The 25402-nt window shown below is 40.0% G+C and overlaps 1 protein-coding gene across 1 annotated transcript in view; it reads right to left on the bottom strand.

The window, feature by feature from the left end:
• Positions 1-5601: 5601 nt before the first annotated feature.
• ST6GAL2 (ST6 beta-galactoside alpha-2,6-sialyltransferase 2) overlaps positions 5602-25402 on the bottom strand; it is a 93625-nt gene continuing 73824 nt past the window's right edge. The window contains exon 6 of the mRNA XM_023211501.1: positions 5602-10902. Within this exon, the coding sequence (XP_023067269.1) occupies positions 10631-10902 (272 nt within the window). The 3' untranslated portion in view covers positions 5602-10630. The remainder of the gene's footprint in view (positions 10903-25402) is intronic.

Raw genomic sequence — 25402 nt, 5'->3', positions numbered from 1 at the left:
TTTCACTAGACCCCAAGTCTTCCCTAATATTTTTTAAACTTGCTTTTTAAAATTTGTGATTATATTTACTGTCCTTCTAAACATGTGTGTGATATAAGATATTAGGACAAGATAGAAACTACCCTTTTCCCCACTGCCCAAAGATAATAACTACTGTTATATTTTGACATCTTTAAAGATTTTGGTTTTTTGTTTGTTTGTTTGTTTGTTTTGAGACGGAGTCTAGCTCTGTCACCCAGGCTGGAGTGAAGTGGCCTGAGCTTGGCTCACTGCAACCTCCACATCCCAGGTTCAAGCTATTCTCCTGCCTTAGCCTTCCAAGTAGCTGGGACTACAGGTGCCCGCCACTATGCCTGGCTAATGTTTGTATTTTTAGTAGAGACGGGGTTTCACTATGTTGACCAGGTTGGTCTCAAACTCCTGACCTCAGGTGATCTGCCTGTCTTGGCCCCCCAAAGTGCTGGGATTACAGACATGAGCCACTGCACCTGGCCATCTTTAAAGATTTTTAAGTCATAGAAGTATATAGGTATGACTCATATACATATATCTGTGTATAAATTTATAAGAAATATGTGCACCTATATGGATAATAAAGAGATTATGACATAGATAGTTTTCTATCATACTTGTTTCCCTTAACATTACATCATATTAGTTCCCGCGTCATGCACTTTTGTTTGAAGACATGGCTTTCATGGCCGCATGGAACTCCCCAAGGCTTTGTTGCAGTCATTCTATGATGTTTTCACTGAGTTAGGACATAAAAGAGCTACAGTCTAAGACAATCTTCTTGGAAATCCCATTCACGGTGGATGTCCCCATGTTTTTGACACAGGCAAGCCCCCATCTTTGTACCTGCATTTGCTTTGTTCCTTACGCAAAGAAGTGGGGGTGAACATATTAGAGACTTTGAGCCAAAGGACCTAGGCTGATATCCTGTCCTGCCACAGTGACCTTGATCAAGGAAGAGAGCCTCCTAGAGCCTCTATTTCCTTGTATATCAAATGGGGGTGATATCTGTCTTCCAAGGATGTTGTGAGAATTAATGAGGTAATGTTGGTGCAGCATCTGCTACATAGTGGGTGTTCAGTCTCAACATGTATGTTATTTTCTACTTTTCGGGCCTATTTTCCTTGGGGAAGGGAGACAGAGGCTAAATTTTAAATACTAATTATTTGTCTCATACTGTCCATTAAGTATGGCTGTTTAGTATGTCTGGTGGCTAATAAGGCTTTGTGGCAGGCTCCTTTTAACAGTCGATAACACAGTAATAGCATAACAAAGGGATCAAGGGCTATGGAGCCAGCTACCCGGATTGGCTCTGCCCCTTACCAGCTCTGTAACCTAGGTTATTTCTCCATATCTCAGTTTTCTCATTTGTCAAATGTAAAATCAATGGTGTTTTGTCTATAAGATTAAATGCATTCTTTCATGTGGTATGATATGGTAGGACATTAGGCAGAATGAAGTGCTTAATAAATATCAGCTCTTACTATTCAACATCATCTTCCAAATCAGGTAATATACAAGGTCACATAACTAGCATGTGATTGATTTCAGCACAGTGGGCAGAAGTCCTGCATACCATCCCAGGCTAGACCTGAAAGTGTCCAAGAGGTCCTGCAGCTCTCTCCCCATCTGGTGGCTCATGCAGAGGCTGCAATGGGGGGCGCTGCAGCCTTCAGGCAGGGGGAAGAGTCTCAAGGTGTAGAAACCTGTATCTGCATTCCCCATGTGGAAGGATGTTGACCAAGCACTCTATTGAACTATCATGGATGCACAACCCAAATTTTATATTTGGGAGTTGTTACAACAACTTGCTTTATTAATATAGTAATCATTTCCTAATTTGCAAGTGTAAAAACTATGATAATTGCTAAATTTTTCTCAATGTGAAGTATACCATCCATATTTTTCTCTTAAGCCGTTGGCCCCTACTGTTGTCTGCTAATGATGCCAGCAAATGACAAAACTATTAAGTCACAAATGAAGAAAAATTGTAAATTCGAGGAATAAATTATCATTCTTAGCTCAGAAATTTGCTTTGTTGATCTTCACGCATACTCATGGTTATAATTACAGAATGTATCAGTAGCTTAGAAGAAAATCCTGGAAACAGTCATGGAGTGCTCTTTAAAAGTAGTGCATTGTCATTGCTTCTGATGGTGCAGAAGACAATTTGGGATAGAAAAAAATTCATAGAAATTGGCTGGGCATGGTGTCTCGTGCCTGTATTCCCAGCACTTTGGGAGGCTGAGGTAGGTGGATCACTTGAGGTCAGGAGTTCAAGACCAGCCTGACCAACATGATGAAACCCTGTTTCTACTAAAAATACAAAATTAACCAGGTGTGGTAGCACAAGCCTGTAATCCTAGCTACTCAGGAGGCTGAGGCAGGAGAATCGCTTGTACCCGGGAGGCAGAGGTTGTACTGTGTCAAGATTGCACCATTGCCCTCCAGCCTGGGCAAAAAGAGTGAAAACTGTGTCTGAAAAAAAAAAAAAAAGAAAGAAAGAAAAAAAGTAAGAAGTAAAAAAAGAAAAAAAGAAAAAAAAAAGAATTAATGACTTCTTCAAAAGGTGATTCAGAAGAGAACTACTGTAAGTATAACTGTTTTAAGAATAATTTAAATCATCAGTTTCACACATATTGTGCTTTCCTTTATATCCCTTGGTGATATGTAATGAAAAATCTATGCCTAAATAAGTCTAAAATGGTTTTTCAGCAAATATGGAAGTTCGAAGTTACTATTGTTTACTGGAAATACAATGTGAGCAGACAATTTTAAATCTTCTAGTAAGCATGTTCAAAGATATAAAAAGGAACGTCAAAATTAATCTTAGTAACATGTTTTTATTTGAAGAAATATATTGAAAATATCAGTTCAACATGTACTCAATATAACAAAGTTATTGAGGTAGTTTACATTCACCTTTTCATACTAAGTCTTGGAAGTCTAGCCTGTATTTTCCACTTCACACCTCAATTCAGGACTGGTCACATTTCAACTACGCCAAATTCACATGTGGCTCACAGCTACTGTGCTTCACAGTGCACACCTAAGTGGGATAGGAGACTCATGTTCTAGTTCGATTACGTTTTTCTTTGTACTGGGGTGCAAAAGAATGGTGCATTTTATACTTAGCGATGTCTTAGATTAGATGAAATAGGGTAGTTTTTACCTTGCATTGAAAAGGGGATTCAAGGTAAGAAATAAATTTAGTTAGGGAAAAATATTTGTTTCTCACACATACCTACTATGTAGTTTTTAGAAGAAAGCCATCCGAGAATGCAATTACTTGCACAATATTCCTAAAAAATGAGTTCTGTGAGTCACCATCACTGCTGGCTCTTCCTCTACTTGGGCCCACATGGGTGGCCAAGGTCCCTGGATGTCTTCTTCTAGGTTTTCTAGCACCCACCTGGGCTCTCCCATACCCTCTTTAACCTCTTCATGCCAGCATTGTTTTAAAAACTAAAGAGCATGTTGCTGTTTCTATCTCCTTTTTTTTCCCATCCTTGGGATAGTAAGCCAGCAATGACAAGAGAAGACATATTTTTCAAAGTCATTGATTTTTCTTTTGCTTTACTTTTCTGATCAGTTTCTCAGGGGGTTCCTCATTCTTAAGTACTGCCTGTTTCTCCAGCATGATACAATTGAGCTAGGAGAGTGGCTGAGCACAGAGTTTGTGGAATGTCAATCTTTCCTGGCTGTGTTCTCTACACCGCATCAGAGGCACTCTTTACACTGGGCTGTGACAATCATAGAGGCTGCCTTCTTATAACAAAATAATTGTTACTTGACTGACTCATACAGTTCAGGATTCCGGGGCTCTGGGGATTTAGAGGACTGGAAAAGCCTCTGGAAAAGCCCAATGTTAGTCTCCATAAATTTGAAAGCACAGTTTATCACAATATTCAAAGTGCAATGATCCTCTGTAGAATTTTTGAGTGTTAGGGCAGCATCCCAGGGCAAGGCTGCTGTTAGAAGACTAACACAATGCTCCTGACCAAAGGCTTTGAAGCCAGTCAGAGATTGTATGCCTGGCTCTGTCATTTCCTGGCTGTGTGTCAGAGGCTGACACCTAACCACTCTGACTTCAACTTTACTGGACTAATATAATACCTATTTTAGAAGGTGGTCTTATGATGATTACATGTACATCATCTACCACAAGACCAGCCTAGAGTTTTCCTCCACAGATTGTATTCATGATCAGAGGTCAGCAAACTGTTTCTGTAAAGGGCCAGGTTGGCATGGTGGCTGCAGAGTCTCTGTTGCAACTCAACTCTACCCTTGTAGGGTGAAAGCAACCATAGACATGTGAATGAATGAGTGTGGCTGTGTTCCAATAAAACTTTATTTACAAAAGTAGGCTGTGGGCCAGCCCCTGCTCTAGGCAACGAGGGGCTTGCAGAGCTCTAGTGCAGGAGGGCCTTCTCCCTGCCACGCTGTGTGCACCAGGGTGTCTTGAACACAGCGCTTCAGTGCATTCAGTGGGGTTGCCTGGGTAGGCCTTTGGTTGTGAGGTAGTTCTGTTTCTGAGTTGTTGATTTTGATATGCAAATGGCATCTGGGACTCCTGGACTTACTTTTCACTCCCTCTCACTTTAGCCTTCTCTCTCTATCCTGCTGTTCACTTCACCTCCTTCCTCTAGCTCCTGCCATCTGTGAGTGCAACTTATCTTATACAATTCCTTTCTCTTCCTCTGAATCCTCCCAGCAGCATCTAGCGCTAACTGACACCAAGTCTCCTGTGTGTACCCCTCAAAGTCCCTGGGGTTTGCGCATGCCTGGCTTCTCCGAGAACATGGAATAGTATCCTTCCAGTGATCTACTCCAGACCTTCCCGATCAGGGCTGGTGTAGCCATGCCTACCTTTTAATTACCTGGAAGAACGTGGTCATCTGTGGGGAACGAAATATGGTAACAGCACGAAGGTGGTGGGAGTCCTCTCTGATTCAGCACAGCTGTTTGAGGTGATGGACGACTCTGAATTTCCTACCTGCTCACACTGTCCTCACACCAAAAACCCCAAAGACTTTCTTGATTTGAGGATTTCCTCACATTCTAAACAGAAAGCGCAAATGACCAAGAATTTCTTTCCAGGAGCCTAATTAACTGATTTTCCCTTCCTGTCACAAGTATGAAAATACCAAGGCTAATTTGACATTGTGGTGGGTTGCAGGTGACTCAGCTGTCTTTAGGCTTTTCTCAAATAACTTATTTATGTTTTCCAAGACTGAATGCCCTGTCAAGCCGAGGAAGAGTCTCCCAAAACCATGCATTCATCAAAATCCTGGTTTATTAAGTCAACATCAAGATTTGTTAGCCCAAATATGCCTTTTCCACTTGATTTCGCCACTTTCATTCTCCTGCATGTGGCAATTAATCCCTGGAAGAAAAAATCCTGCCCACCTGTGGTTTCAGGCCCAGGCTGCGTCCATATTCGTGGCTGAAGGCCTGCTGCTGTTCCTTCTGTTGCCACTCAGTCTTCTAATTAGATTTCAGCTTTGCCATTTGTTTTCCTAGAGATGGATTGTTATTTTGCCACTTGCTCATTTGTATGTGTAACTTCTATGAATTAAAACAAGAAACTTCTAGACAAATGAAAACATGTTTTATTTACAAGAAAAAAGTCTGTACATTGCGTATACATAAAAATATACAAAACCAAAATAGAAAATATCAAAGTGTTAAAATGTGTACAAACACTTTTAAAATGCGACTCCTGGAAAACTTCAAGCCTTAATTAGTTTGAAGAGTACACATTTCATTTTAAAAATTATTATACAAAAGAATTCCCAAAGCTGTTAAAAAAGTTCACTGGTTTCCACTGGAAGAACTAAGTATTTCATCTAGAGTAAAACAGGATTTGTTATAAATGTTAGATTTTAACACTCCCAGTGCAATTTCTTTATTTCAAATCTACCTAGCAAGAAGACTATTTTCCATAGAACCAGTAAATGTTTCTTCTAGTCTTTGAAAGCCATGAGCGATAGCTAAGCTTCCCTTCAAAGTTCAGTGTTAAATCAGGCTTCTGACTAGGATACAATATTAAGGTAGTGTTCTACCTACATAGTGCCTTTTAAATAATTCTGTCAGACCATTTTAACGTATCCAAGATGTACAGAGTATGAGTGTGTGGGAAGCGATTGGCGGAGCACTGAATTTTTTTTTTTAACAGAAGGACATACAACATTTGCTTCCTTCTCTTAAAATATTAGTGGTTACATAATTAAAATAAAATTTATAGTAAAGGTTTCAGTCAAAAATATTGGTGAAAAAGCAATATGAAACCAACCATGTTTGTAGATATGTATATACACAATTATATAACTATATCTACTACATGTACGCTTTTTATACTAAGAACTAGATCAATGTCTTTAATTCTTTAAGTTTCATTAGCTCAAGTTTGAACAGAAACATGTTAGATTACTTTTCTTTTTTTAACCAAAAGGCTTCATTTAATAAAACAAGAACTTACATTTTATTTCCTTGAACGGACAGAGAAATACCTTTCATTTATCAAGTGTGTAAATAATGCCCACGTGACACAAACATGCATAATAATCTCACAATGAGAATATCCAGAGTATAAAAGACAAGTTGAAACTCAGGAACGTTTTACCTAAGCAATTACTTTCCAGATAGAGTTGCCTTGATCAGTCATGTAACCACTGGGTAAGAGTTCTAAACGATCAGAAAGTCAGAAATCAAAACAGACAATACAATAGAACAGACGTGGAAGCTACCTGGCCAATAGGTTCACTCATGTCTCTCTGATAATTCCCCTGATCCCACCTCACTCCCTTTCTCTGTCTCTTACCACAGCGAAGCAGAAATTCAACCAGGTAACTGACCACATGTACTGCGTGTTGATCGATAAGAAAAAATGGAGAGAGAACTTGAATCATGGCATTTGTGTGTATGAAATTCTTCTATCACATACTGGCACTCATCTAAGACTGATCCCACTTAATGCACCCAAATGGGATCTACCTAATTAATGCAGGAGATGTGTTACTGCTTAGAAGAGTCAACCAGCAGCATAAGTATGATCTGTCCCAGCAGAATGACTTGGCTCATACACATGTAAGAGAGTGACCCAGCTACTTTGATTTCCTAATTTTGAAAATGCTAATGATTATTTTAGCACTTCTTTTTGTGCAGATGCTATGGCTACAATGACGGAGGACTACTGGAGAGTCCAGGGTTGATTAAGTGTCTATCTGAGAGACCAAGAGGACCAGATACATGGGAAGTGCTGTTCCTTAAAGCTCTGCCTTCAGGCAGAAGAGGAAAGACCTGGTCATTCAAAGATATATAAAAGCCTCCCTTGCCCATTTTAATGCACAAGCCTGATGCTGACATGCAACTTTTAATTGACCATCCCTTGGTCCTGAGCACAAAGTTCTCTGTAAGAGCAGCTCTATAAGGACACAGTGGGAAAGGTCAGCTCCCTGGGATGGGCATTGGTATTCCATGAGAACACCAGGTCTGTTAAAGGTTACCCACCTGCTTGGTGTGACCGGCTGGAGAAATAAGTTAGGGAGAGTCTAGATGTGGTTGAATTGTCACTGCTGGTCAAAATTTGTTTCTTTGTGATAACAACAACGACGGGTGACATTATCTTGAAATACAAAAGAATGTTTGTTGGTCCTGAGAGTGCAAAAAGGAATCCTTAACAGCTTTGGCTTGCACCAAGAGGATTTTTTTTAATCAGCTTCCCTTCATAAGAGAGGATGGAGGATTTTGGAAGAGACAGAACCTGGGAGAAATTCAGTGAGCTGCCACTTATTGTTAACTACTCCACAGAAGAACTGTGTGTTTACTGGAATTCAGTAAATGTAAGGATTTAGGCATGTAAAGATTTAGTCAATGTCTGGCAAAATACTGCCACTTAGGACCCATTTGGCTAATACTAGAAGTAATCATCACGTTAACTATAACTGCCTAACATTTTTTAGAAGTTAAATAACTTAAACTTTTATGGAAGAATGCCCAGTCAATACTATATTAATATGTGTATTACATTTACTGACTGTTGAACGGACCCTGATTCCCAAGAGTCTGTAAGGCCATAATAAAAGCAAAAATTGTAATTAAATTTCTGTCGTACTCTTCAGTCTTTCTTGTCACCTCAGTGAAACTGAAAGTACTATTTTAAAAGTACAATGATTACAACAAAATTCTATTTAAAAATCTTTTAAGTGTGGGGTTCTGAGGCTTTTGAACTTGAATACTTACACTGACCCCAATAAATTCTCCTCTAACCAAGTTCTCACGTCAGCCAAGGGGAATTGTGCTGGATAGTAAGGATGCCTACAACTAAATCCACTCGCAAAACTATAAAAGGAGCTTCAATAGTCAGGGGCATTTAATGGCCAGGAAGATCTAGAAAGATCCAAGGATTGTAGAGAGTAATATTCACCCACCAGAACCACCTCACCCACATTCCAGAGTCGGTGAACTTATTATACACATGTAAACATAAGGACGAGACCAAATTCTTTCAAGAAATTAGAAAGAAACGGCTGGGCACGGGTGGCTCACGCCTGTAATCCCAGCACTTTGGGGGGCCAAGGCAGGCAGATCACAAGGTCAGGAGATTGAGACCATCCTGGCTAACATGGTGAAACCCCGTCTCTACTAAAAATACAAAAAAGTAGCCGGGCGTGGTGGTGGGCACCTGCAGTCCCAGCTACTTGGGAGGCTGAGGCAGAAGAATGGTGTGAACCCAGGAGGTGGAGCTGGCAGTGAGCTGAGATGGCACCACTGCACTCCAGCCTGGGTGACACGAGACTCCATTTCAAAAAAAAAGAAATTGGAAAGGAACATGGCTTAACCATGTCTATTTAGACATAAGTTAATACATAGGACAAAGTTATCTATCCCTTCTCATAGACTTAATAACAAAACTCTCAAAATGGGCTTTTATTGAATATTGTTGTGATTAAAACTTTTCAGTTTCTCCTTCACTATTATAATAAGCTATAGGAGATGTCTTGTTATTCAGCTCCATATCTGTTGAATAGACTAACCAAACAGAAGCCACCAGTCTCTGTAAGCCGTTCTTGCTCAAGAAAATAGTCCTGAGAACAGTCTAGAAACCAATCCTGAAACAAAACTTTTCCACTAAACTCTCCTGACATTCATACACTTTGCAAGGGAGAACACCTTTAATTAAGCTGCTATTGTCATTGCAACAAGTCTTCACTGTACCATGGAGATACCTTTTGGTTATACATTGAAATAATAGCATGTTTAATTAAGGTATTACAAAATGTTTCTGTTTCACTATGTTCTTGGCAAAGTGTTCAATGTATCAGTGACAGTTGAGATTTAAAAAAAAAAAAAACCAACCCTGAATATAGCTAATATATTGGGATGAAAATTTCCCTCTAGGTGCCTTTCCCTCTGAAGCATCTCGATATTTTCCTTGTTAATAAGCGATGCTTTCGCATACATGATTTAATTATATGGCTTTGTCACACTGCTGACATAAAACATATCTGCGAAAGCAAGGATTGGATTCCTAAATGTCTATAGGAAGATTTAGTGAGGATTCAGTGCTCATCACTGTTGAGCTCCCCCTGGCTGATAAAAACCTGCCAGAACCCATACAATAAAGACAGGCGTGCATCCCTAGAAGCACAGGGTGACGGCTCCAAAATCTTTCCTTCTAGTTTGGAAGGAGCGAGGTGTTTCCTGTCTTCCCCAGCATGGCTGTGCCAATTGTCAAGTGTGTCACTGACTATGCGAAAGCTGTGGAGTAGATCTTCAGGTGAGGAGGTACAAAGCAGAAAAGCCAGAACCAGGGAGTGTCCAGGGGCAACTGCAGCCCCGTGATTCTGTGTTACTTGCCAGTGATGTGCCTCCTGGTGGATGTGGTACTAATTCTCCTGGTTGAAATACTGCAGGGAGACAAAGGGCCTCCCCTGTGGTGCTATATGGAATTTGGCTTTTTCTTGGACCTTTCAAGGTGGATGTTTTCTGGTTTTAGAACTCCGTCTTGACGCACAGAAAGCAAAGCATTCAGTGGGCAATGGGAAGCAGAGATGAAGAATGCAACGGTTGGAAACACAAGCATTTGCCAGGATGTGCTGGGAATTTTTGCTGTTAAACACATCTGAGTGGTAATTTCAATGTTTGTCATAAAACCTAGGATATTTAATGATGAAGGCATGTACCAGTGATGCACTCGATGCTGTAAATGATGTCCCTCAACTTGGATGTTTCTAAATATAAACCACTTCATGTGGTCAGGAGCATCACCAAAACCTATTACTGAAACCAACCCTGATGAGGGGTACTCGTGGCAGAAGAATAAGTTGTTAACATTTCTGGAGGTACCATACCCATGGTCATACACATGTTTTCTTTATAGCTATCCTTTGTTCTGCATCTTTCTTGTGCCCTATTTTTTAAAAAATCCGTTTCTATATTCAAAGCAGTAATAAATACTCAATGGCTTAGAAAGTGAAGAATTCTCACGACCACCACTAAATTACAGTTTAAAGACTCAAAACTACATTGTCTAAAATCTATCTTCAAGTATTCATTTGTGACTTTGAGTACAACAGTAGTACCTTATTGCACATTGATTCCCAAGAAACCCTTTTTAAGAGTGTGGAATGACTGGACTCGGTGCAGGGCAGTGCACCGTCTGGAAGCCGGGTAGAACCACCTTGCCCTTGCGATGCAAATCCCCCTGCGTGCCCGTGTTCAGGCGCTGCACCAGAAGCTTCTCATAGAGCAGCGGGTGGTACGCCCCGAGGGTGCAGGCTGCGTCGTAGTACAGCTCGTGGTAGTGGCACAGCTCCGTCTGCCGCACGGACGGGATGTATTCGTACACGTGCACCTCTCTGCACATGGACATCATGATGAGGATTCCTGACAGGAAAACGAAAAATTAGAATCTAATGAACAACTCCACATGAGAGGAATGATTGTTTTGTAGGGGGAGGTGGTTGTGATGGGGTATGACTGTGGCCAGAGACACTTGCTTTGCATTCACTTTTTTGTTATTGTTACATTTGCAATGTTATAACTTCCATTAAGTGGTGTGTATGCAGTTCATGGAGTATGGGTGCATATTAAAATGTAATATTATATACATATATTTATTCACTCATTCAATCTATCACCGTAGGCCTGGTAAGGAGAGATGAAAAGAAGTCAGTCAACTTAAGGGAACCAAACTCTAGTGAAGGACAGATTTGCAACCCCCAAATCAGAGTCTCCTATATCATATTCTACACACACGTCCCATCTGGTTTGCAATGGTGGGACTGTTACGTTCCAAAGAAACAAATACTATAAAAACTAAATTATAAAATAGTTGCTTGATTATATATTGACTATAATACAGTTGTTCGAAGAGTTGTAACATAAAACTGTACAATGGACCAGCTCTTATAAAATACTATAGTTCTCTGAATGGAAAGAAATGGAGTTAGAGGGACACAGAGTTTAAGATTCATATTAACAAAATTATTTTTCTCACTGCACTATCACTGCTAAAGGTTTAATTTTTTCATGTTTCAAATACATAGCTATAACAGCTAATCATCACTGAGTACATTTTATTCTTTTTTTTTTGGAGACGGAGTCTCACTGTGTCACCCAGGCTGGAGTGCAGTGGCGCGATCTCTGCTCACTGCAAGCTCCACCTCCCAAATTCACGCCATTCTCTTCCCTCAGCCTCCTGAGTAGCTAGGACTACAGGTGCCCACCACCACGCCTGGCTAATTTTTTGTATTTTTAGTAGAGACAGGATTTCACCGTGTTTAGCCAGGATGGTGTCAATCTCCTGACCTTGTGATCCGCCCACCTCAGCCTCTCAAAGTGCTGGGATTATAGGCACAAGCCACCGTGCCCGGCCTGAGTACATTTTATTCTTGATCTAGACTAATGGCTTTCTTTCTTTTCTCAACACCATCAGTGCCACTATTAACTTGAAAGTTAAAAAAAAAAAAAATGCTTATCTGTTTTCTGAAAGGGATATTCCCTTGTTATAAAAAACATAAAGCAGCACGGTTATTCTTGTTATATAGCCAATATTTATCTGACGATGACAGTAATATTCCCTAATTAATCAACCATGTGTGCAACATGAAAATCCCATATCACAGGAGTCCTGTATAAGGGACACTGGGAGAGAAGAGAGAAGGGGCCTACTTTTGCCGAGGGGATCCAGAAAGGCTGCCCAAAGGTGGAGAAGTGTGAAGCTCAAGGGGCTGCCTGGTAGAAGGAAACAGGAGAAGGGATACTGCTCCAGAGACAGCAAGGACAGCTTGTGTAGAAGATGTCAGAGTCATGATACGGTATCATAGTTGAGAGTAAAACACACTCTTAACAAAGAGAAGGGGATTAAGCAGTTCAAATTCTATGCAGTCAAGTTGCTCTCAAGAGCGATGGTCAGAACCTCAAGTTACTGGATCAATTCTTCCTGTTTTTCTTCCAGGTCCTTCTACCAGTTTCCTTCCTTCTTCCACAGCTGCCTGGCTGCTGCCGCTCCCTTAGGTCAGCCCAAAGCATGTGATTCAGGCATTCAGGCATTCAGGTGGCACCAATTGAGAACAAGGAAGCAGCACCCCCGAGATGCTCGGAGTGACTGCACTCGTGGAGAAACGTGAATGCAGGTGGTCAAAAGTTTGCCTCCTGATTAGTAATGACTGCTCTCAAACATTTTTTCTCCCCTGCATAAAATCATATACAAGGAATTCACATGGTGAATGGTATCTGCCCATGGAGAATTAAATTCCTTTATTTCCAGTCACTTGCTGACATGGTAAAATCCCATCTCTACTAAAAATACAAAAAACTACCTGGGCATGGTGGCATGTGCCTGTATTCTTAGCTACTTGAGAGGCTGAGGCAGGAGAATCACTTGAGCCTGGGAGGTGGAGGATGCAGTGAGCCAAGACTGCACCACTGCACTCCAGCCTGGGCGACAGAGTGTGACTCTGTCTCAAAACAAAACGAAACAACCCACAGACAAACCTAAACAAACAAGAAACGCTCTGGTGTGAATGTTCTCGGGTGGCTAAAGTTTTCCCAGAGCCTGTTTCTGTGGAGCTGAGGACAGCTTCATGCTTTCTAATCGGGGGCTACAGACCAAGTTGCTGTGCATTGCCCAGCGTTGGGGGCTGCCTCTCACCTGGGCATGGCATCTGCTCTGCCAGCTCTGCACAAGGAACCACGTTGAAGGGGGTGGACTTCATCACGGGCATCATTAATCAATATATTTATTACAACACTTTCCTTGCACATGGCAGGGAGGTGGCTCCAAGGGTGTCTTTTGCACAAAGTCACCGTATAACCTAGCAGTGGAACTGTACCCAGAAACCATAATTCTTTGCTACTTGGGCATTTCTATGAGCTAATAACACAATGGCATCCTTAAGGACTGGAGTCAATTGTGTTGGAGTTGTGACCTTTGCAACTCTGGTTCTTAAACTGGATGGTTTTCAAAAGCCAATCTTATACTTAGGGGAGTATGTTAGCCGTGCAGTTGGTCCTCCCCATAAAGCAGTAGTCCTCAAAGTTCAGCATAGAAAAGAATGACACAGGCAGCTTGATCAAATGCAGGTTCCTGGGACTTGTCTTCATTTCCAGAAATTCAGGTTCCATTGGTTTGTGCTGGGGTCCAGGAATCTGAATGTTTAACGAGCATTCCCTTTAGGTGAAAGGCCAGTTAGAGAAAAGCTCCAAACTATCACAGACCAATGCTTTTGTAAAACACCATAATGAGGAATTATGAGAAAAATGATCACCTATTTGGATGCCATGCCTATGTGAAATTGCTGTAAGGTGTCTAAAGCCTTCCAGTTTCTACAGTCATCTAGTTGCAGAGCAGTAGGACACGTTCCTGGACCAGTGCTGGTCTAGTCTCCTGCTTTAAAGAAAAGGTTGTTCTAACACACATTTTTTGAGAACTGCTGAGGAATCCCTAAGTTGTCTCATAGGCAGGAAGACATTCTGCATGTTGACAGCTAATCTAGATTTGAACTGCTACCAAATCCAAGTAACTCTGGGGAGTTTCCCTATACATCCTTGCTATCCTCTTGGACTCAAAGAGCTATCAGATGCTTGAATCTGATTGTTTTTCCAGAGAAAAATTTTACCCTTGCTGCTAGTTAACCGTTATATCTTAAATCATGTTATCTGCTAAATATACAATATAGATTTTGTCACAGACTACGCAAATAGTTATGCTTTCAATATATGTAAATAGGTACACTTTTAGTATTTTCTTATATAAGTACTCTATATTTAAAAAGAACTTCTTCAGCTTCAGAAATAGAGGGATTTGTTAGTTAGCTCATGGCAGTCCAAATTGAAAGCCAATAGATGCTATGAGAATGGGTGTTGGTCCTAAGTTTTCTGCACAGTTCTTCCTGATCTTTGCCTATTGGATACACATTTAGCAACAATGATTTCTCCATCTTGTTTTGTAGTCTCATGAACTTGTGGCTGCCTGAAACTATGAACCATGGCTTGGAGCATCCTAAAATTAAAGTAACAGTAGAATCTACCCTGAGTGTTTAAGTGGCAGCCAGCTGCAGCCACTGATATGGAATTGGTATGGAGGCATCTTCAAAAAAAATGAAAAAATTAATTTAAAACTCACTATGGAGTAAGGCGTGCAGTGGCTCACGCCTGTAATCCCAGTACTTTGGGAGGTCAAGGCAGGTGGATCACTTGAACTGAGGAGTTTGAGACCAGCCTGGTCAACATGGTGAAACCCTGTCTCTACAAAAAAAAAAAATCAGCCAGGCATGGTGGCTTGTGCCTTTGGTGCCAGCTACTCAAGAGGCTGAGGTGGCAGGATCACTTTAGCCCAGAGGTTGAGGCTGCAATGAGCCATGATTGTGCCACTGCACTCTAGCCTGAAAGACAGAGTGACGTCCTGTCAAAACAAAACAAAACAAAACAAAACTAGTAATAAAAATAAAACTAATTGTGTTATGTGAAAGGTAGACAAAGAGATTTATGGTGTCAAAGATGTAGAATATTCCTTAATATTTTTCAGACAGCATGATCAATTCATTTAGCATATGCATACTTTGCTTTTTAATTTTCTTTAAGGCTGTTGTTACATATAAATTTGAGTTTAGATTCAGACTCTGTCATGTAATAGTGAAAATTATTAGTATTAAATTTGATTCCATCTACACATCAATTTTCCTAAGAGTTAATAATAGTACTTAGCAATACACAAACACTTGAAGAATATATTTCTTCATACTTTGCAAAAAAGAACTAGGTAGATGTCAATGTTTGGACATATACAATAATAGCTCTTACATGGTTCAGAATGGGGTATGTGGGGAGTAGATACTGCAGGCAGGCAGAACGAGGACAGGATTAGGGAAGAATAGAGTCTTTAAGTGCTGTTTGAGGCCTCCTCAATTAAATTCAACATCTATCAAACTGCCTACGGTACTAATCATCAGAGATTTAGAGCACATTTCTTTAAAAATAAAACGAAATTAAACAAAACTAAAGATTTCACCTTTAAATTTAATGACAGGTAGAAGGCCCATGACCATTCTTAGGATGGCTTGAAGAAAGTATCCTAAACGTCATACTGAGAAAAATGTTTATGAACTACCATCAGATCTCTTCCGCAATGCCCCAATGCTGAGCCTTGTCATTCACAAATGACTACCAACAGCACACAGCTCTCAGATGAACTCTCCGTCACCACCATTAAGGTACTGTCAGTTCCCAACACACCCTTAGGTTCAACGATTCAATAGGAAGACCCAGCATCTAGCACAGAGTTTTACTCACGATGATGATGTATACAAAATGATACAAAGCAAAATCAACACAGGGAAAAGGTGCACGGGGTAAAAAGTCCAGGGGACACCAGGTGCGAGCCTCAAGAATCCTCTCCCAGGGAGTGGCACAGGGACTGAATTCCCCCAGCACTGAGTTGTGACAATGGTATGAACCAAATGTGTCTCCATTCCCCACTCACAGGTTGAGATCCTTCCTAATCCTTAATGTGATGGTGTTAGGAAGTGAGGCCTTGGGAAGTGATTAGGTCATGTGAGTGGAGCCCTCATGAATGGGATTAGTGCCTTTGTAAGAAAAGATGTTGTGGAGATGATTTCTCTCTGCAACAACACCATGTGTGGAACCAGCAAGAAGGCTCCGTCTCTGAACCAGGAAGAGAGTCCACACCCAGAGCCAAAATGACCAGTGCCTGCTCTCTAACTTCTCACCTCCAGAACCATGAGACAGAACTTTCTGTTGTTTAAGACATCCAGTCTATGGTATGTGTTATAGCAGTCAGAAATAATGGAGACAGCAACACAAATGAAATGTTGCCAACCAGGGAAGCTTTTCAGAGACTCGGTACTCAGTGTTTTTATTTGAAACTGGTCATGTCAGCAGTCTCTGCCTGGCGTATACTAAAATTCCAGACTCTCGGAAGGAAAGCAAGTGTCCAGCATAAAACGCATTTCTTGCATCAACAGTACACACACAGTGAACAACGCTTATCAATTAGAGGGGCGGGAACCTTCCCAAAAAATCCAAGTTCCCAGACATCAGCCAAGGGCCGGTCTTGCAAGCACGCCTTCCTGAGGATAAGCAGTCAAGCTGGCCGTGTTGTCTTTTCTGCCCCGATACCATATATGCACAAATTCAAAGTCTCACATTACTTCGTAATCATTTCCCCATGCCAGATTGATGTGGGGAATTCACATCTGGTTATGCTAAAAATGTTATTGATTCTTTTTTTATTTCCTCTCTTATGTCTGCTCAGGACTACCCAAAATGCAAGAAGAATACAAATCATCTAATAATATGCAATTCAGTAAAGGACAGCTTGTAAAAAGCATTTAAGAAACTTTTATGTTAAGTAATTTTGTTTAAGGACTACCAAAAATTAACAACTTTAATCACTAACAAAAGTTTTACTGCTTTCAACATGAGGCTGGACTTTTTGATAGGCAGATCAAGATTTAGACACTTTTTAATGTATTTTTCCAAGCCAATCAAATGGGTGTGGGACCAGCTGTTTAGAATCTTTAAACGGTATGAATGTTAAGTTTCTTATATGGCCAGTTTTTACAATGAGTCCATATGAGGGATTCATTTGAAGAAAATAAGCATTAGTATTTTCTAGGCAATTATCACTCAAGAGGCATTCATTTGCTAAACTGTATGCTTTTAAACATTGTATAATGAGTCGGGCGCGGTGGCTCAAGCCTGTAATCCCAGCACTTTGGGAGGCTGAGACGGGCGGATCACGAGGTCAGGAGATCGAGACCATCCTGGCTAACACGGTGAAACCCCATCTCTACTAAAAAATACAAGAAACTAGCCAGGCGAGGTGGCGGACGCCTGTAGTCCCAGCTACTCGGGAGGCTGAGGCGGGAGGATTGTGTAAACCTGGGAGGCGGAGCTTGCAGTGAGCTGAGATCCGGCCACTGCACTCCAGCCTGGGTGACAGAGTGAGACTCTGTCTCAAAAAAAAAAAAAAAAAAAAAAAAGGTTGTATAATGCAAGACAATTATCAAACCAATTAAAAAGCATTTCTACTGGTCTTTATAAAATGTCATGTTATATGATTCAGCATAATAAGTGGAATGAGCACTTATTTGTTCTAAAACCTGTTTGACACATGTACAGATTATCACAAATTCTAGATGGCTGAGGTTTCCTTTATACATCTTTAATTGGCATATATAGATATATTTGATGTGTTATCAGAGTCTAGTATAATCATTTAGCATTTAGCTTAACTGTGGTTATGCCAAAACTATCTTGTTTTTCACTTGGCAGAATATTTAAAATAACATCCCAAATCATTGAGAAAAACAAAATTTTCTCCTTGATGAAAATAGCCTTTCATTAAATAGCCAAATGAGCTATGGATATAAAACAGAACATAATACAAATAACAGGAAAACTACCAGTTTAAATCAGTTCTAATAAACACTTGAACATAACTCACACATGAAGTAAATTAGCAGTTTCTAAGAGTCACCAATAGAACACTGCAGAACACTTTTCTGAATGAGGGGTGAGGGTGAAAGGCTAAGTGTATTAAATATGCCAGGCTAATAAAACTCTAGCAGCTGTTTTGTGGTTTCTCCTTAAATTCAATCATAAAATGGAAAATAATGAGAGCTACACTTGAGATTCTTGAAGAGATAAAAGTGACTTTTTAAGTGGCAGTCCTAGAAAATATTTGTAACTAAAAGATGCTTTGGAAATTTGAACCTGATGTAATTTAAGAAAACTCTACCACCCTAAACAAAATAATATAATGCAAGAATAATACTGGAAGGTCAATTTTTAGCTCATTATTTCTTGTTATCACACACTCAGGATTCATTATTTACAGGAAAATACAAAAAAGTTGTTCCTAACCAACAAAATTGTGACACATTTTACACAATCCTAAATATAGATGTTAAGTAGCTTATTATTTTGTGCTAATGTTCTGAGTTTGGGTGACATATTAAAAAATGGGATTCCAAAAACCAATATAAAATGGAAAAGAAAGAAGTTATGACATGTTTTTAAGCCTATTATTCTTGTGCATATATAAATTAGCCTGAAATTACAGTGTTTGCACCTGTAAACTTCAGAAATATTAGTTATAATATTATGAGTAGTGGTTGCGTTAAAAAAAAAAAGTCAGGATGGGGGTGTTGGTGGCTTCTGCAATAAAAATAATTGGCAATTGTACCTTAAAAAGGAGTTCCACGTCCGTGTATATGTCAGGCGGAGCCCCTGGCTACAAGGTCTGTCTGCCTGTCAGCACTCAGGCTGGGAGCCAGGGTGGGTGAGGCTGGTGCCTGCTGGTGTGCCTGGATGCCCTACTGCATGCAGATGGCAAACCCATCCAGCCATGCTTGAAGACCCCAGGTGAGATCACTCACCTATAAAAATATGTCATTACGTGGGCAAAATAGAAGCTGCAGGACTTCCAAGTAAATTATTCCTTATCCTCAGTCAGGCACAGTCAAAATGACTTCATTGCACGGAATAACAAGGTAAAATCTCTAGTATCTGACTAGGGATGAAAGAGAGAAATGCTCTTCATATGTGAACAAGTAGCTCCCAATGGGCTGAGTGTAAGGAAGCTAATGAGATGGAGAAGTTGTTCCAAAGAAACGAGTCCTTATGGATCATCTAAATTTCCCTGATTCATGTTACATCTTTTTAGTTTTAAAAATACATGTGCAGTCCAATAATAGGTGTACGAATTCCTTTATTGCTTCTCTAGAGAAGGAGATAGTACATGCAATCCAATCCAATGTATCTACTAGTGTACTTTCTTCTGTGAACCCACAGGACAAATATGGAGTCTAATTAGAAACTCAACTACATAATTCTTGGGAAAGCAATATATCAGCTCTTATCAATAATCACTAGAATGTCATACCCTTTGCACTGGCACTAATACTCCTGGGAATTTATCTTAAGGAAATAGTTTAAATAAAAGCCTATATAGTCACATACTGCACATAATTTGTGTTAACACAAAAATATAGTAATGACTCGTCAACATAATTGTTTGATAATATCAAGCACTCTGAAACAACCAGAATACTCAACAACTAACAAAGGCATACATTATGATACACCTGTTTGATGTAACTATATGATCTCTGTAATAGCAAAGAAAACAAAAGTCTATTTTCACCTTGATTATAGGTCTTAATGAAAGAACAGTCCTTTGCTGTTTGGGAAAGAGTCTTATTTGACCTGGCATAAGTTTTTAGATGACACACATTACAATAATAGCAAATAGTAAATATTAGTTATTGTGCTTAGGCACATGGTAATTCAAAGTTAAAGGTACTATCAGCATCTTCATTTTATAGATGAAGGAACTGAGGTTTAGAAATGCTAAGTAACTTGTTCAAGGTCATATAGCTATTCAGTGGTAGGGCCAAGATTTGATTCTGGTCTCTGTAGAATCTAAGGTCTTAGCCACAGTGCACACATAAAGTGACAAGCCAGGAGGGTGGCCACCCTTCTACATATGAGACCAGTTAAATCAAAGGTGAGAGTCTGTGTAAGATGATATAAATTACAGCCTCCCATTCATTCAATTTGTTTTTCATTCAGGGAACACCGTGCACTGGGCTGTGGTGCTTCACAGTGAGGGAGCCTCGTTCATTACAACAATATTAAGATCTGGATGTGGTCAAGATTTGGAAGGGTATACACTAAAGTCAAGTCAGGATGGCAGTACCAGAAAGTGGGGTGGAGTTATTTGGTGTTTCAAAAAATGTGTAAACATTTAGTTATATTGTTATTTTCTTTCTTTTTATGAGGACTGCAAGGTTCTAGGGGATTATTCAAAAAAGTTGCAAAGAGAAACTAATGAAGTAAGGCAGTCATTCTCTTCCTTAAGGTTTGGTGAAAGCTTTGGACACATACTTATGTGAGGATAAATAGTAACTCTAAACCTCCTCCGCCTTACATATGTTAATAAAATGGGATTTCTTAAAAAGCTATCAGGCTTTTACTGAATTCCAAGTAATAATCTTGATACCAAAAGTCAAAACATATTTGCAAAGTTATGGTTTAAATGTTTTGAAAAATAATTATCAATAATCAATACACAACTTTGAGTCAGGTTTCCATGATAAATTGCAGTAAAGAGTCAACTCTAATAATGATTCTTCAGAATATTTTGTTAGGTGGAGTTGCTCAGTAATAACAAAAATCTGATGTTAAAAACATAGAAAACATGATTGAAAAATATTAATTTAGAAATTTGAGAGGGCTAACTTCAGTAAACATTAGTTTTAAAACTTCAATAAAGATATAGGGAGGCAGAGCAAGATGGCCGAATAGAATCCTCCACCAATTGTCCTCCCAGCAGGAACATCAAAGTCAACAACTATCCACACAAGAAAAGCACCTTTGTAAGAACCAAAAATCAGGCGAGTGATCACAGTATCTGTTTTTAACTTCCTATCACTGAAAGGAACACTGAAGAGAGTAGGAAACTCAGTCTTACACTGCCAACACCATGCCTCCTCCATCCAGCAGCAGGGAGGAAGAACCTGTGCACTTGTGGGGAAGGAAAGTGCCGTGACTGGGAGACTTTGCAATGGAACTTGGTGCTGCTCTGTTACAGCAGAAAGCAACACCGGGCAGAACTCAGCCAGCACCTATGGAGGGAGCATTTAGACCAGCCCTGGCCAAAGGCAAATCATCCATCCCAGTGGTCACAATCTGAGTTCTGGCAAGCCTCACCACCAGGGGCTAAAGTGTTCCTGTGTCTTAAGTAAACTTCAATGGCAGTCTAGGCCACAAGGACTTCCGTTCCTGGGCACATCCTAGTGCTGTGCTGGGCTCAGAGCCAGTGGACCTGGAGGCATGCGACCTAGTTGAGACACAAGCTAGGACAGCCAAGGGAGTGCTTGTACCACTCTTCCCCCAGCTCCAGGCAGCACAGGTTGCAGCTCTGGAAGAGACTCCTTCCTTCCTTGTGAGGAGAGGAGAGAGAAGAGTAAAGAGAACCCTTACAACTTGGATACTAGCTCAGCCACAGTAGGATAGGGCACCAAGTAGAGTCCTGAGGCCTCCGTTCCAGGCCTTAGCTTCTGGATGACATTTCTAGACACACCTGAGCCAGAAGGGAACCTGCTTCATGGAGAGAAGGAGTCAGTCCTGGCAGGATCCATCATCTGCTGACTAAAGAGCTGTTGGGTCTTGAATAATCAGCAGTGGTACTCAGGCAGTACTCACTGTGGGCCTTGGGTGAGACTCAAGAGCCATGTTGGCTTCAGGTGACACTCAGCATTTTCCCAGTGGTGGTGGCTACAGAGAGGAACTCCTGCTCGAAAAAAGGAGAAGGAAGAGTAAAGGGCACTTTGTCTTGCAGCAAAGATACCAGCTTGGGCAAAGTGGGGTAGAGTACCAAGCAGGCTCTTGGGGTGCCAGATTCCAGGCCTTGGCTCTCACACAGCCCTTCTTGACCTGCCCTGGGCCAGAGGGGGGCCCCCTGCCTTGAAAGGAGACTCCCAGGTCTGGTAGCATTTACCATAAGCTAACTGAAGAGTCCTTGGGCCTTAAATGTACATTGGTGGAAGCCAGATAATGCTCACTGTGAGTCTGGCTGGTCGTGGCCATGGGAGACACTCCTCTGCTTGTGAAAAGGGGAGAGAACAGTGGGGAGGACTTTGTCTTACGCCTTGGGTGCCAGGTTGGCTGTACTAAATACAGTACCAGGTAGACTCCTAGGTTTCTGACTCTAGGCCCTGGCTTCCAGATGGCATTTCAAGACCCACCTGGGGCCAGGTGGAACTCATTGCCCTGAAGGGAAGGACATAAGCTGGCTGGCTTCATCATTTGCTGATTGTAGAGTCCTGGGACATTGAGTGAACATAGGCAGTAGCCAGCCAGTGGTTACCATGGTCCTTAGGTGAGACCCAGTGCTATGCTGGCTTCAAATCTTACCCAGTACAGTCCCAGTGATGGTGGCCACAAAGGTGCTTTTGTCCCTTGTTCCCCAGTCTAAGCAGCTCAGCACAGAGAGAAAGACTCTGTTTGTTTGAGAGAAAGTGAGGGAAGAGAACAAGTCTCTGACTGGCAATCCAGAGAATTCATCTGGATCTTATCCAGGACCACCAAGGCAGTACCTCTACAAGTCTGCAAGGGCCAGAGTGCTACTGGGCTCAGGGTGCCCCTTAATGCAGATACAGCTGAAGTGACCAAAACTTAGATCATAATATCATACAACTCCTTTCAAACACCTGGAAAGCCTTCTCAAAAAGGCTGGGTACAAACAAGCCCAGACTGTGAAGACTACAATAATGCCTAACACTTGAATGCCCAGACACCAGAAAACATCCACAAGCCTCAAAACCATCCAGGAAAATGACCTCATCAAACAAATTAAATAAGGCACCAGTGACCAAACCCAGAGAGACAGACATACGTGACCTTTGAACAGAAAACGCAAAATAGCTCTTCTGAAGAAAGTCAGTGAAATTCAAGATAACAGAAGGAAGAAATTCAGAATCCTATCAGATAAATTTAACAAAGAGATTGAAGTAATTAAATACAATCAGGCAGAAATTCCAGAGTTGAAAAATGCAATTGACATACTAAGGAACGCATCAGGGTCTCTTAATAGGAAAATTATTCAAGCAGAAGAAAGAATTACTGAGCTTGAAGACAGGCTATTTGAAAATATATAGTCAGAAGGGACAAAAGTAAAAAGAATAAGAAAGAATAAAGTACACCTGCAGGATCTAGAAAATAGCCTCAAAAGGACAAATCTAAGAGTTATTGATCTTAAAGAGGAGGCAGAGCAAGATATGGGGCTAGAAGGTTTATTCAAAGGGTTAATAACAGAAAACTTCCAAAACCTAGAGAAATATACCAATATTCCAGTATAAGAACACCAAGCAGATTTAACTTGAAAAAGAATACCTCAAGAAATGTAATAACCAAACTACCAAAGGTCAAGGATAAAGAAAGGACCCTAAAGACAGCAAGAGAAAGAAAAACAAATAACAATAGCATACAATGAAACTCTAATATGCTTGGTAGCAGACTTCTCAATGGAAACCTTACAGGCCAGGAGAGAGTGGCATGACATATTTAAAGTGCAGAAGGAAAAACAAATACACTTTTATCCTAGAATAGTATATCCAGCAAAAATATCCTTCAAACATAAAGGAGATATAAAGACTTTCCAAGACACACAAAAACTGAGGGATTTCAACAAAACTAGACATATCCAACAAGAAATGCTAAAGGGAATTCTTCAATCTGAAAGAAAAGAATGTTAATGAGTAACAAGAAATCTGAAGGTACAAAACTCACTGATAATAGTAAGTCCATAGAATATTATAATACTTAATTGTAGCCTGTAAACTATTCATATCTTGAGTAGAAAGACTGAAAAATGATAAAAATTAATAACTGTAACAACTTTTCAAGACACCGACATTAAAAAAATGATAAAAAGAAAAACAACAAAAACTTTAAAAGTGGGAGGATGACATTAAAGTGTAGAATTTTTATTGGTTTTCTCTTTATTTATGCAATCAGTTTTGTCATCAGTTTAAAATAATGAATTGTTAAGATATTATTTGCCAACCTCACGGTAACCTCAAATTGAAAAACACGCAACAGGTACACAAGAAGTAAAAAGCAAGAAACGCAAATACCACCAGAGAAAATCACCTTCACTAAAAGAAAGACAAGAAGGAAGGAAAGAAGGAAGACGAGACTGCAAAAACAATCAGAAAACAACAAAATGGCAGGAATAAGTCCTTACTTATCAACAGTAACACTGAATGTAAGTGGACTAAACTCTCCAATCAAAAGACATAGAGTGGCTGAATGGATAAAAAAACAAGACCCAGTGATCTACTGCCTACAAGAAACACACTTCACCAATAAAGACACATATAGACTGAAAATAAGGAGATAAACAAAGACATTCCACGCTAATAGAACCCACTTCCCAACTAAAAGCAGGAGTAGCTACACTTGTATCAGATAAAATAGATTTCCAGCCAAAAACCTATAAAAAAAAGACCAAGTAGGTCATTATACAATGATAGAGGGGTCAATTCAGCAAGAAGATATAACAGTCATAAATATATATTGGACCCAACACTGGAGCACCCAGATCCATAAAGCAAATATTACTAGAGCTAAAGAGAGAGACCCCAAAACAATAAAGGCTGGAGACTTTAACACCCCACTTCCAGCACTGGACAGATCATACAGACTGAAAACAAAGAAACATTAGACTTAATCTGTATCACAGACCAAATGGACCTATAATTATTTACAGGACATTTCATCCAATGGCTGCAGAATACACATTCTTTTCCTCAGCACCTGGATCATTCTCAAGGATAGACCATATGTTAGGGCACAAAACAAGTCTTAAAAAATTTGAAAAAAACTGAAATTGTATCAAGTATCTTCTCTGACCACCATGGAATAAAACTAGAATTAACAAGAGGAATTTTGGAATTAAAAAGATGAATTTTGGAAACTATATAAACACATGAAAATAAAAAGGTATTCTCCTGAATGACCAATGGTCCAGTGAAAAAATTTAGAAAAGAACTTTAAAGTTTCTTGAAACAAATGATAATGAAAACACAACATACCAAAACCTATGAGATAAAGCAAAAGTAGTAGTGAGAGGAAAGTTTATAGCTATAAGCATCTACATAAAAAAGTAGAACAACTTCAAGGAAACAACCAAATGATATATCTTTAAAAAGTAGAAAAGCAAGACCAAACCAAAACCAAATTTAGTGGAAGAAATAATAGAGATCAAGCAAAATAAATGAAATTGAAATGAAGAAAATGATACAAAGGTCAATGGAACATAAAGTTGGCTTTTTGAAAAGATAAACAAAATTGA

Source organism: Piliocolobus tephrosceles, chromosome 15, assembly GCF_002776525.5.
Source record: "Piliocolobus tephrosceles isolate RC106 chromosome 15, ASM277652v3, whole genome shotgun sequence".
In the NCBI taxonomy this organism is placed as follows: domain Eukaryota; kingdom Metazoa; phylum Chordata; class Mammalia; order Primates; family Cercopithecidae; genus Piliocolobus; species Piliocolobus tephrosceles.
The sequence above is the reverse complement of the archived record's forward strand: the minus strand, read 5'-3'. Positions and strand labels throughout refer to the sequence as shown.